At 38.1% G+C, this 12,071-nt stretch overlaps 1 protein-coding gene across 1 annotated transcript; it reads right to left on the bottom strand.

Moving 5' to 3' along the window:
* Positions 1–2,964: 2,964 nt before the first annotated feature.
* On the bottom strand, positions 2,965–11,589 carry bspry (B-box and SPRY domain containing). Its single transcript, XM_008424326.2, has 6 exons — positions 10,990–11,589; positions 10,484–10,582; positions 5,771–6,001; positions 5,606–5,631; positions 5,388–5,512; positions 2,965–4,302 (listed from the first exon to the last, which is right to left on the bottom strand). The coding sequence occupies exons 1-6, from the start codon at positions 11,398–11,400 to the stop codon at positions 3,767–3,769; spliced, it is 1,428 nt and encodes a 475-aa protein (XP_008422548.1). The 5' UTR covers positions 11,401–11,589; the 3' UTR covers positions 2,965–3,766.
* Positions 11,590–12,071: the final 482 nt, after the last annotated feature.

Here is a 12,071-nt window from a genome sequence, read left to right as displayed (position 1 = left end):
AGTTGCGATGATGCAATAAAAGAAATACATGTGACACTGAAAACTTGGTTTCTAATGTGTATCTTTGCTAGGTTATAAAGTTTTAAATGTAAAAATTTTACTCTTTTATTCCCATAATGCACACTATTTGAGGAGAAATAGCAGTTCACATTACCCCAAAACCACCAGAACAAGAAATAAGGTCAGGAGGTGGAAACATAACATGAGAATCTTTTTCACATGTTGTACTTTATACACTTGGGGAAAGAATAAGAGAATAAATAAGCAGAGATTTTTAAAAGGTATCTTAAGACTAAAAGAGGGTGGATTTTTCTGCCAGACATCGACCCCATTGTTCTCAAAATTATATTACCATACGAAATGTTTTTACAACATCATATATATATATATATATATATATATATATATATATATATAGCATATTTTAGTCTGCCTCCTTATATGGTTACCCGTGGTTCCTACTAAAAATCCCCTTCAGAGTCAAAATGGCTACCAGGATACAAGGCGTCATCACAAAGAACAGTTTCCTCCAGGAACACTCGGATATCCGCTCCTTGTTGGGACCAGCATGGCACCAACCAAACCTGACACGAGGCTTCAGGTTTTACTGTTATGGAAAAAGATCGTGTCTCCTGGAAGCAGTCTGACGTCTGTTTTTGGTTCCTCCTGACACTCCTTGTGCATAGCTCAGGCTGACCTCAATGAATCATATGAATGACTGAGCATGTAGAATAATAATAGAAATAAAATATACAAACATGAAATTAACTTGAATCTTGTGACCAAAATGTTCCTTAGGGGGTCCAAGTTAGTGTATGTGAAAGTTTGTATTCTGTATTGATGCTGGGTTATAGTAATAAATGGTTGTATGCTGTAGAACATTTATTTTTAATGTTTTGATAGTTCCCTTTTTTCCAACTTGAACTTTTATTAGGCAGCATATTATCTCATGAATGTACCTGCAGTATATATATACTCTGTATTGTTTTTCTTTTTTCACAATGTTCTTTGTATGTTTTTGTGTGACTAAGTGAAGATATAAATTAGCTCTGAGAGCTAAAATCTGGTATAAAACACATTTTCCTTTATATGTATATGATCCCTGCTCAATAAAAAAACTAACAATAATGTTTTACACACACTGTTCCTGTTTTAAGACAATAAAGTCATGTTTTGGACACGTGCCCTTCTTTTTCTCTTTGCATTGTGTGACTGTGTCCTTCTCACATGCCCTTCATTTCTTATCAGTGATAAAGGACACTTCACTTTTCCCTGTATCAGTTTGTTCCTTTCATATAAAATCAGTGTTTAGAAGTCATGGCTGAAATAAAATAGGAAGCATATCTTGTTTAAATAATTTTTTTTCCTGTTTTTCCATAACATCGTGTGAGGCTCACTGGTTTTTACTCAGTGTTGAAGTTTTTGTAGCTGTCTTTGGTCCTGGAAGGTCAACTGGGAACTTAAGAATGAGGAGCAAAACTGAACGGACGCTCATGTAGGCCTGATTAGACTTTGCTGCCCCCTGGTGGTTTGTTGAAAAAACGTGCATAAGGGAGGTTGATCAGTCAAATAAATAGGAAACTGCGTTTTCAAAACTATTCCTATATCACTTCTTATTAGATATCTTGGCTTTTTGAATTATTTTTTAAAAGCTACAAACAACAATCATTGCAACTCTGAAGATATTTTTATTCAGGCCTTGTTCTTATACATTCAGTTTAAATAACTGATAAATAATCCATGTCCAAATGTTCTTACTTTTCTAGACATTTTTAAGTGCTTCTGTCTGTTTTTATAGTGTTCTAGCACTGGAAAACTATAAAAATAGACATTTAATTAAAGTTTTCCATCTGTATGTTCAACAATTTATAGCACATTACTGAAGCTGAAAATAAATTCTGTAAATTAGTAAATATTTCTCTGCTGTTTTTTGTTTCTTTTGTTGAATCAAGACGTTTTATTGCTTTATTTCAATATCTGCATTATGTTTTAGTGGAGTAAATCACTTTGAACTGCCTTTTTGCTGAAATGTGCTATGTAAATAAACTTGACTCATTTATAATTCCTAGATATTAAAAAGCTTGTATCGGTTATCTTTAAATCGTAGTTTGTGATCACTAATATATTTAATTTGACTGCAAAAAAATTCTGTTTTAGAGTTTATAAAGGCGTTTACCTATACTTTTGATTTTTCTAAACTTCCACGGCATCTCTCCTTAATACAGTTGACCAAATCATGTTTGTTTGGTTTTTTAATATGTTGATAGTTACATAACTTTTCCATTTAAATTGCAATGCATTTATCTATGCACACTAACTTTGCTGAATCATGGAAAATTGGACTGAATAAAAGGAATGAAATCATACTGATAAAGAATAGATCTGGTTTTCACTCCACAAGGATGGCATGGAGATAATCTGCAAACCTCGATTTTCAATTCGTGCCACTGATTCTCAATTGGAGGCACATCAGAGCTTTGGTCGGACCTCTGGAACATGTGAATATTTTTCTCACCAAACCATTTAGCTGCATGCTTAGTCATTATCCTGCCAGAAAGTAAACTTTCACTACTAGTCTTGAGTCTTTTGCAGCCTCTGAATGTATTTCCTCCCCCAGGTTGGTCTGTGTTAGCTTCATCCATCTTCTCAACAACTCTGAGATGTGTTGTATGCTTTTAAAGAAAAGCTTTCCCACAACATGATTCTTTCACTAGCATGTTTTTATCGTGAAGATGATGTGTTTAGGTTATTTTGCAGTTTTGGTCTCTTTTGACCAGAATACCTTCTCCCACATGTTTGCTTTGTTGCCTGCATTGCTTTCAGCAAACAAGTGTTTTTTTTTTTATTTTTTAGCAAATGTTGGTTGGTTTAAACTAAGGGTTCTAATACAAATGCAAAGCCACACGTTTTTGTTTTTTATTTCCTAAAAAATAAAAAATAAAAAAAAACAACAAAAACCCCGCATTATTAGTCTTTCATTTCTCAATTACAGTATGCATTACTTTGTGTTGGGCTATCATCACAATAAAACACATTATTTAATGTTGATAATTGACCAAAATGAAGTGAACTGAACTATATTTTATGTATTTCTAATGGTAACATCAGAAAATTTGCTACAAAATTTGCCTTTTCTTGCATTCATGCAGGTCAAGTGTTTATGATCGGCAGGTGACATATAAACTTTTAGAGCAGGAAAAAGTTGCAGTTTTGCAGGACACACTGCTAATGTGATCCAGTTAGCTGCATCTGACAACAGAAAAAAAAAACATCTCCTTTATGAAATACTTCAGTGCGAAAAAAAAGAAGAAACAAAAACACAAAAATTAAACAGTGACAATCACTTTACTAATCATAAGGTAAACAGGCTTAAATTAGTAGTCAAGTGTTCAAGCTCTGTGATTTTAAAAGTCTGGATCAACCAGTGTTATTGTTGTTATCTATAACGTTTAAAAGCGCTGCATAATACAGAATAAAAATCTATTAAATCTTTCTATTAAAAAAAAAACAATCTTCAGTCAAAATAATTACATAATGGATAATTACAACAGCACAACAATAATCAACATATAAAAATAGTAAGCCTAAAAAATTATTAAAAACAGTACAAAAGAAATTAGAAAAAATTTTTGAATAAATAGAAAACTGATGCAGTTGGAAGTTTTCATTATTGCACGGAGCTCCTGTTCACCTGCACATCATATTTCTATGATACAGAAATGTCTCTCCCTTCTGCTTTTAAACCTTTGTATGCTCATGTGGTCTTTCAGTGCAGGATGGTGATGCTGCGGTCAGTCACAGCAAACGCCGGAAGCAGCGGAGCATTGAAGGGCTGAGTGACAGAGTACAGCAAGGCGCCAGAGTCCGGCTCGTAGAACAGCAGCGTCTGGCTCAGCCAGTCCAGCAGCAGGCCGATCCGCTGGGGCCTCGTCACCACCTGCAGGGGAACCTTCTTCCCTGCATGGCAGTAGGTATAGTCACCATCATAGCGGCACAGCACCCACGACTCACTGTTGTAGCCTAGCCGCGCCTCATTCCCAGAACCTTTGCGCTCCAGAGAGGCGTAGCAGACCCCGACCTTAAAGGCGCCGCTCTTGCCGACGTCCACTACCCAGCTGTGGGTGCTGGAGGACATGGACAGAGATCCCAAAGCATTGGGCCAGGAGTCGAAGCGAGCCGGGTCGTATGGGGGAGACTGGCGGGGCTTCTTTTGGAGGAAGGTCAAAGTGCGTAGGTCTTCAGAGAGGGAGAGGAGTGGGCTGACTGTGCGCTCATCAAACTTTAACAGAGGTGATCCATAAGCTGTGTGGAAAGGAACAAATGGGTCAGAATCTGGGCTGTTTCTAAACATAAAGCCAAACTAGTCCACAAGATATGAATTATGCTCAGATTATAAGTATGTCTGTATGTAAACTTTTGTTAATTTACCGTGCCATTAAATGACAATGGAAATATTCTACTCCAAAGAAATAATGTTCTATCATCGCTTTTCTATGTACTAGAGATCCTCACACATGTAACATCCAGCTACATCAATCTGCCTTGAACTATTTGGACATTTGGAAATAATATTGATGTTTAAGTGTTAAAACATAGAGATGCAACACATATACCTCACATATAGTAGATAACACTTTTACAGATTTTAAGCAAATGCAATTCATAGCAAAACCCAAATGATAACATCACCTTATCTCATGATATCCTACGCAGACACTCTGTCTGCATTGAAGAGGGAATGAAGATTCACTTATCTCTAATGTATTCTGAGTTTTATTGAAGTTTTAATTACGTGAAGGTCAAAGAGCACTCATAGGCTTTGTATAGAGAACTGAACTTTCAACAAAAAGTAGAAAAAAATAGAAAAAACCCCAACATGGTAATGTCACAGCGAAAACTAACCTACTCAATCTTTATACAGGTCCACACGACAAATTTTATACCTTCATCTTATTACACACACAACACAAAAACTGGGGGTGCATTGTAAAAAGCACTTAATACTTCACAAATTGTCCTTAAGCTTAGACATTTTAACATTTATGGCAAAATGAGAAAAAGTACGTTAGTAGCTTCATATTTTAAAAGATGATGACTACTATATTTTTGTCATTTTTAATATTTTGATCAGTAGTCGAGTTTTGTGCTACTTTCTAAATGCAAGTTTTTACAGAAAAAACAACACAGAAAACAAAACAGGTACATTTAGCCTTCTTGAACTATTAATTAAAAACATGTTTTGGCTTTTACTATGTGAATTTACTATATATAGTACTGTTTACTCTGTTCACAAATGGTGGCTAATAAATTTGAACAGAATAATGTATTTTGTACAATCGTCTTGCATGTTCCTGCTGAATCTCCAGGCTGTAATTAAATCTACAAACCGTTGGGCCCCAGCAGCAGAGCAGTTGCCCAGAGGCCCCTCAGCAGCTTACTCTCGATACAGGCTGGGTTCAAGTTGAGCTGGTCGGTGTCACAGGGCTTCCCGACTCCATCAGCTTCCTCCACCCTAACACAAACACACAGAAGCATCAGAAGTGAAGCAAAACCTCCAGTATCTCGTCAATAAGAACAAATATTAGTCATATTAATAAAGTAGTACCTTTCAGCAATTTCTTGGACACTGGTCTGGAAAAAAAAGGAGCCAGGAGGAAAGTGATTACTCTCAGCAGTTTATGACTCTTATCAGCCTGCAGTTATTTATGAACCTAAGACTTTCCCATCACTGCCATAACCCCATCATGTATAAACACCCCTAGCCTCTCACCACCAGTTGTGCGTCGCCGGCGTGCGTCAGCGTGTGCACCAAGCAGGAGCGTGTTTGCGACAGACTCGTCAGAGCGTGGTTCCAGTGAGCTCTCTGGGTGAGGAGGCACTGCTCCACCCGCTCCTCCTCCCTCTGCACCTGCTCCAGGAGCCGCTGCTCCTCCTCCTCCAGGGCCTCGCGGGCGGCGGTGACCTGCGCGAGCACCTGCTCCCTCGCCCTGCTCGCCGATGCCTGGGTGAAGACACGGCAAAAGGTATGGGAGGCAGATCCGGAGATTTCAGGATCAGTTATTTTTCCTTCTGATTGCATTAAAATTCCTTCTGATTCGGATACATTTTTTAAAGTGCATTGTTAAAGTATTCACACAGCATGGACTTTTTGCAATGTATTTGATATGTATTGTATGTAGTGCATTTATTTTTACACTGTATAGCAAGCCATCTTGAAACTGCAAGATGACAACACCTCTCTAACTTGCAACACAGTGAGAATACGATTAAATAAACTTGATTGTAAATCTAAGGTTTTATGCTTCTAGACACAATAAAGACTCTTATTAGGAGATTAATGCAAGGACAGATAAAATGCAATACATAACTACATAGTGCTTTATTTTCTTTCCAAGAACTGCAATTCATTCAAAGTAATTTGTTAATATGCTGTCTTAGTAACTGAGTTTAATGTGATGATTACGCTGTGTGATGCAATTGAAAAATAAACAAATCTATTGAAGCAAGAAAGTTTAAATGCACAAAAACGTTGCAATCATCTGGTTGCCTAAGTATGCACACCCTGGTAATAATGTCAAGGATCAAAAGTAATCTTTGTGTACAAAGAAATCCGTAAGGATTATTTTGTAATAATATAATGATATGCCTATTACATTTATGCCGTCTGTGAGATATCGTCTCGTTTTCCAAGACAGACGCTTGCCAGTGAGGCTGCCATGCTACAGAAATTACTAATTAACTAAGATTTATACAATTTCCTGATCAAAGAAAATCAAATATGTTTTATATAAAAAATTTGAGGGAAACACCTGTTCTGACCCAATTAGTTAGCATAAAGAATGCATCACTTAATGCCTACTGATTAAGTAATGCATCACTAATTAATATGTCAGGTTTTGTTAAATTGGACTTTTTTTATCTTGGTTTATAGATATTTAGCCTTTTTATTGTTGACATGTCTTATACAAATTTTCCAACTCTTATGAGGAGAATATTCAAAAGGGAACTTGCTGCACTACCTCTCATGTTTCTCTGCAATTAGTGGTAATATTAACTTCTGCTTCTTTCACTACAAAAATTATATTGTCTCTTTTAGCCCTGATAGGTACAAACACAAAATGATAGACTTGTCCTTGAAGAGAAACATAACACCTTTAATCACTCACTGAATAAAAATGGGAATTTTCTGAAATCTCCACATTGTGATATTCTTAAAAAGATCTGGAATTTGCTCATAGGCAATCAGAAGAAGGAGGTGATGGTGGAAACAAACAAACTAAAACATCTGAATTCACAGGTCTGAGTCTTCACTAACGTTGTAAAAGAATCTGTTTTATTTTTTGTTTGCAAACTGGTCACCTATAAAATTGCACAAGCATGACTAGGGGATCCCTCTAATGTGAAGTCTCATTATGTGCTTGCAGGTTAATAAGTACAAGGGGGTCACACTGGTTTTGTTGGAAGGTAATGACCAGGTCACCAAAATAACTACTACTATGCTGCACGAGTATTTATATCTTTTTGGCTTTTTCAACATTTTGCCACATTTCAACCATAAACTTCAGTTGAGTTTGGATTTTATGTTATAGACCAACACAAAGTAGTGCACAAAGTTGAAAGAAATAGCAGTTGAAATCCATAAAAGAACGGAATGCATTTGTATTTTGCACCTTTGACTTTGGTAAGGCTAGAGAGAAAAGATGAGGAGAGGTTTAAAGATGGGTTATAAAGTTGTAACATGATAAAAGGTTAAAAAGTTCAAGAGTTAGCAAGTTATTGTATTAATTAGTGCAACATCTTTAGGATTGTGTGAATATAAACAGCTACAAACACTTACTGTTGGAAAAGAAATAAAGCAGGGTTCCACAATATTATAAAAACAATCACCAAACAGCAAACAAATTATTATTTTCATTCCAACAAGGTTTTATGGAAAAGTCAATTTTGGACTAAATGACTGTAGTTGCATTTTCTTAATGAATTGACCCCTTTATTGTGTGTTTCACACTATTATGTTGCAGTAAGCAACAGGTTTCACCAAATATTACAGGCACACAGAGTCTGAATGCATGTCACTTAAATAACAGACTAACATGTATTGCAGTCCAGGCAAATCTTTATGATACACACATTGCACACCCTGATATTGTGTTACGAATAAACCCATACTACGAATAAACCCTAATGTTAAAACTAAAGATGCAACTATGTTACCTTTGAAATAAGATATTTGGAATGAATGCTAAATCACACACATTTGAAAGAAATTGTCAAATGATTTTCCACCCTGCAAAACTGGTGTATATTTTAAATTAAGACTTCTGCAGGAGGAGAGGAATTGGAAATATTACAACAGATGATTAATCAGTACGGGTACTGATGAGATCAACAGACAGCTGTATATTAGGTTGATTATTTTTATTGTCTGAGTGATGCAATTTGTCCATTTTCGGATGGAGGCTTCAATCCATCATATATTGTCTCAATTAAGAAATTCCTTAAACGGGTGATGTGTATTTTCCCGACACGCACAGCCAGATAAAAATGTTAGCTTTAGTTGTTATAGAAATGTATATATCAAACATTACTTGGAAAAAAAAAATTACTTCACAATTTATCGTCTTGAAACTGGCCTCTGTCTCTTTAAGAAGCTCCTACTCTTTCCAACACTCTGCCATTAGCACATCATCACAACAGTTCTTAGGAGCGCTGAAGTGAGAAGTAGTTCATATGAAGAGCTGATTAAACTCGCAGTTTAATGAGGTGTTTGCTAATCGCTGGTGTCACTAGTGTAGAGGAGCTCTGCGGGAAAGAGGTGGGGGAGGGATACTGTGTGGTGGAAGCTTGACTTTGGACTAAAACTCCAAGGAGAAGCTTTGTGTAAAAATCCTGAATAGCTGCTGTGGGAGATTCAAGGAGTCCTCAACTAGGCCTGTCGCGATAAACGATAAATCAATTAATCGGACGATAAATTAAACCTATCGACCTCATTTTAATTATCGTCTTTATCGTCTCTTACGGCCTTTTTTCTTTCTGTTGAGGACGCTGAATGAAAAAGGCTCAGCTCCGGTGCTCTCCACTGACCCTCCCTTCCTCATTTCCTTAGTCTAATGTCCAGCGCACATTACACAAGTTGTCGGCCCATTTTCAAACCCTGAGAGACACATTAGCCGACAGAAATCCTGGGTATGACGGTCCGATCGGGTTCGTCGTGCCGTGTGGTGTCCAGCCACATGGGCACAAAATAATGGCTACAAGTCCCGTTAACTAATTTTAAAATCCGGCATTAATCAATGCTTTATTAGAATCTACCTGTGATGCATGTGGCTAGAGTCAGCGTAAATCATTATATATGTCACGTTAACGAAGAACAGCTTACCGGGTTTATCAACTGAGGAAGCAGTTTGGCTCCAACTCCTCTCCTTGTCATTTCTATATTATTTGCACGAAATGTTGAATAAACATTAATGTTGTTTCCACATATCATCTCCAATGTCCGCCCTCCGTAATTTCCCCTCAGAAAGCGCCGAGGAGAATCCGCGCTTTCTGATTGGCTACCTGTCACATTCAACGGGCTGCGTTAAGCTCCCAGTCGGGAAAAACCCCTGATTTAGATCGGAGYGGCCACGACGATCTACCGTAACCCACCACACACCGCAGGATGATCGGTTAGATCGGCCAACGATCTAAGATTGTCATAAGGGGAGAACGGGGGCAAAAAAATGGTGTAGTGTGAACTATTGCATTAGGTGGTCGGAAGTGCCCGTTTTCTCTATTTAAATCTAGTGATTACTGAAGGGCAATACAGACTTCATAATCTGCATTCTTTTGGTTGAATGCAGTATTTATTTCCGCTTTCTGTTGTTTAGTTTTTACTCAAGTACGTTTTTTGTTAATGGAGCCTGAGAATCCATTTTATTTTTGTTTTTGGTTGTTTTGTTTATTTAGTTTATCAGTTCCAGTGTAACGTGTTCTTTTGAAATAAGGTATCTATCAGGAAATCGCATATATTATTAGTCATTTCCATTAAATCAGTGTCAAAAGGTCTTGAAACAATATTATCGTTTATCGCAATAATTTTTTAGACAATTAATCGTCCAGCAAAATTTGTTATTGTGACAGGCCTATCCTCAACCATGTATGAAATAATCAAAGCAACACTCCAGGTATGTTTTTGATGAGGGGAAAACATTATAATATAATATAAAGCTCAGAAAAGTACACAATGTCCCGCCAGCCCTTTAAAACATTGCACTAAACTGTTTTTAATCAGTACAAAACCATAGAATTATTGTAAATTAGGCAACTAAAATGGTTTCCAGCCCTTTGAGAGGCCCTTGGATCCCAGTACGTGTCTATATAGCTCAAGTGACTAAAGGGAAAAGCACTTTTAGGAAACACCTGCTTTCTAATTACTAGTAAAACAGGCTCCACTTGTAGCATCAGCTCCCGGTTTCCCTGAGGGACCAGCAACATTTCTCACCTGCAGCTTTTGCTCTTTGGCCGTCAGTGTTTGCTGGATGAACTTCTCTATGACCAGGGCCTGCAGCTGGATTTTTTCACACACATCCACCAGCTGGTTCTGGAGAAGAACAAACACATTCACAGACACACATATGATTGCTCAGTGTTTGGGCCTTTGGGTGACAATGCTGAACCAGGCCAGCTGGTAGGACAACAAGAAAATCCTGTCCTCTAAAATACAAGACACATCAGCAAAAGAAAGGCTGTGGCACACCCAGGAGAAAATTTAGGTAAATATTGACTTGGAAAATACACTTAATAGTTTCCATCTTTTATCAGTGGTACTATCAGAATGTGATAATAAAAGTCACATAGTTTTAAACTTTTGAATACAAATTCCTCACTCGAATTGCTGTAAAAAATAATCGGTTTCTTAACTAAAATGAAAGTAGCATATTCGTCGGAAAAATAAATAAATAATAGCAGCTGTTGGAGACTAGTTTAAATTTGATTGGGAAGCCTTACCCTGACGACGCCGACTCTGCGGGCCAGCGGGGCCACGCTGTGTTCCCGGCAGGGGCCCGCGTTGGCGCAGCGGGAGCAGATGAGTTTCTTCTCGGTGGCGCAGAACCAGTCCAGCTCGGAGTCGTGCTCCGCGCAGACCTCGCTTTCCACGGAGAAGATGCCGGACTCGGTGTCAGAGGCGGCGGACGTCGGTGAGGTGGCTCCCCCGCCGCTACCGCCGCAGGTGTTCTGATGGGACACGGCAATGTCCGCCTCCGCCTGCTCCGGCTGCTGCTCTCTCATACCGCCGGTCAGCACAGAGAAAATGGGCTGCTCGGGATCAATTTTCAGGCATTTCACGGCGTTTAAGGTCTCTACAGATGTAGTAGGAGACGAGCATGTTAAGTCACATTCGGTAAATCCCTCAGTCATGGCACAATAGGAGAACAGGTGCGCACCTGCGGAGCTGTGAAAGTCGCACCTATGCGGACCAGCGGCTGTGACACAGGTGTAACAGGTGAGCGGAACACGGAAGTGACACGGACATGAGAGGTCAGAGCTGACAGCAAATCTTTCTGTCCCACCTGTTTTTCTTTTTTTTTTCTTGGGCGTCAGCTGTAACCGCCTTTAGAGTTTCAGAAACGCATATCAATGTTTAACAAACAGTCAAAGAACAAACTTTTTAGTACATCTACATGGTTTGATAACTCTGTTAAGCTCTGGACTTGACCAAGAATATCCACAGGCAATGATTTTTTTTTTTTTTACATCCACTTAAGTGGAAATTATGTTTAGCCATTCTTGTGTTACCAGTTCAAAATCCTTGTGATAATAGCATCTTGAGCTTTTTTGCTTACTGTTTTACATCTTCTCAGGTTAATCACTAACTTAAGAGTGTTTTTAATGGGCTTTTCAGTGGTAAAACAGCACCAGCAGTGTAAAGGAAAAGTGGAAAAAAGTAATCTTTGTTTATACCAGCCTTATACATCAGGCGACTGAACTTCAGGGGCTCCATCAATCTTTCTAACAACTCTTGTCAACATCCTCACCATACAAAAGTATCTATACGGCATAATGCTGCCATCACCATGTTTCACAGAGGA

Source organism: Poecilia reticulata, linkage group LG12, assembly GCF_000633615.1.
Source record: "Poecilia reticulata strain Guanapo linkage group LG12, Guppy_female_1.0+MT, whole genome shotgun sequence".
NCBI classification, from domain to species: Eukaryota; Metazoa; Chordata; class Actinopteri; order Cyprinodontiformes; family Poeciliidae; genus Poecilia; species Poecilia reticulata.
The sequence above is the reverse complement of the archived record's forward strand: the minus strand, read 5'-3'. Positions and strand labels throughout refer to the sequence as shown.

Coding starts and splice junctions, on each gene's coding strand:
- bspry (XM_008424326.2), bottom strand. CDS start 11,400: ATGACTGAGGGATTTACCGAATGTGACTTAACATGCTCGTCTCCTACT. Junction 5,632..5,770: donor CCGGCGACGCACAACTGGTG/GTGAGAGGCTAG, acceptor TTTTTTTTCCAG/ACCAGTGTCCAAGAAATTGC. Junction 5,513..5,605: donor GTCCAAGAAATTGCTGAAAG/GTACTACTTTAT, acceptor TGTTTGTGTTAG/GGTGGAGGAAGCTGATGGAG.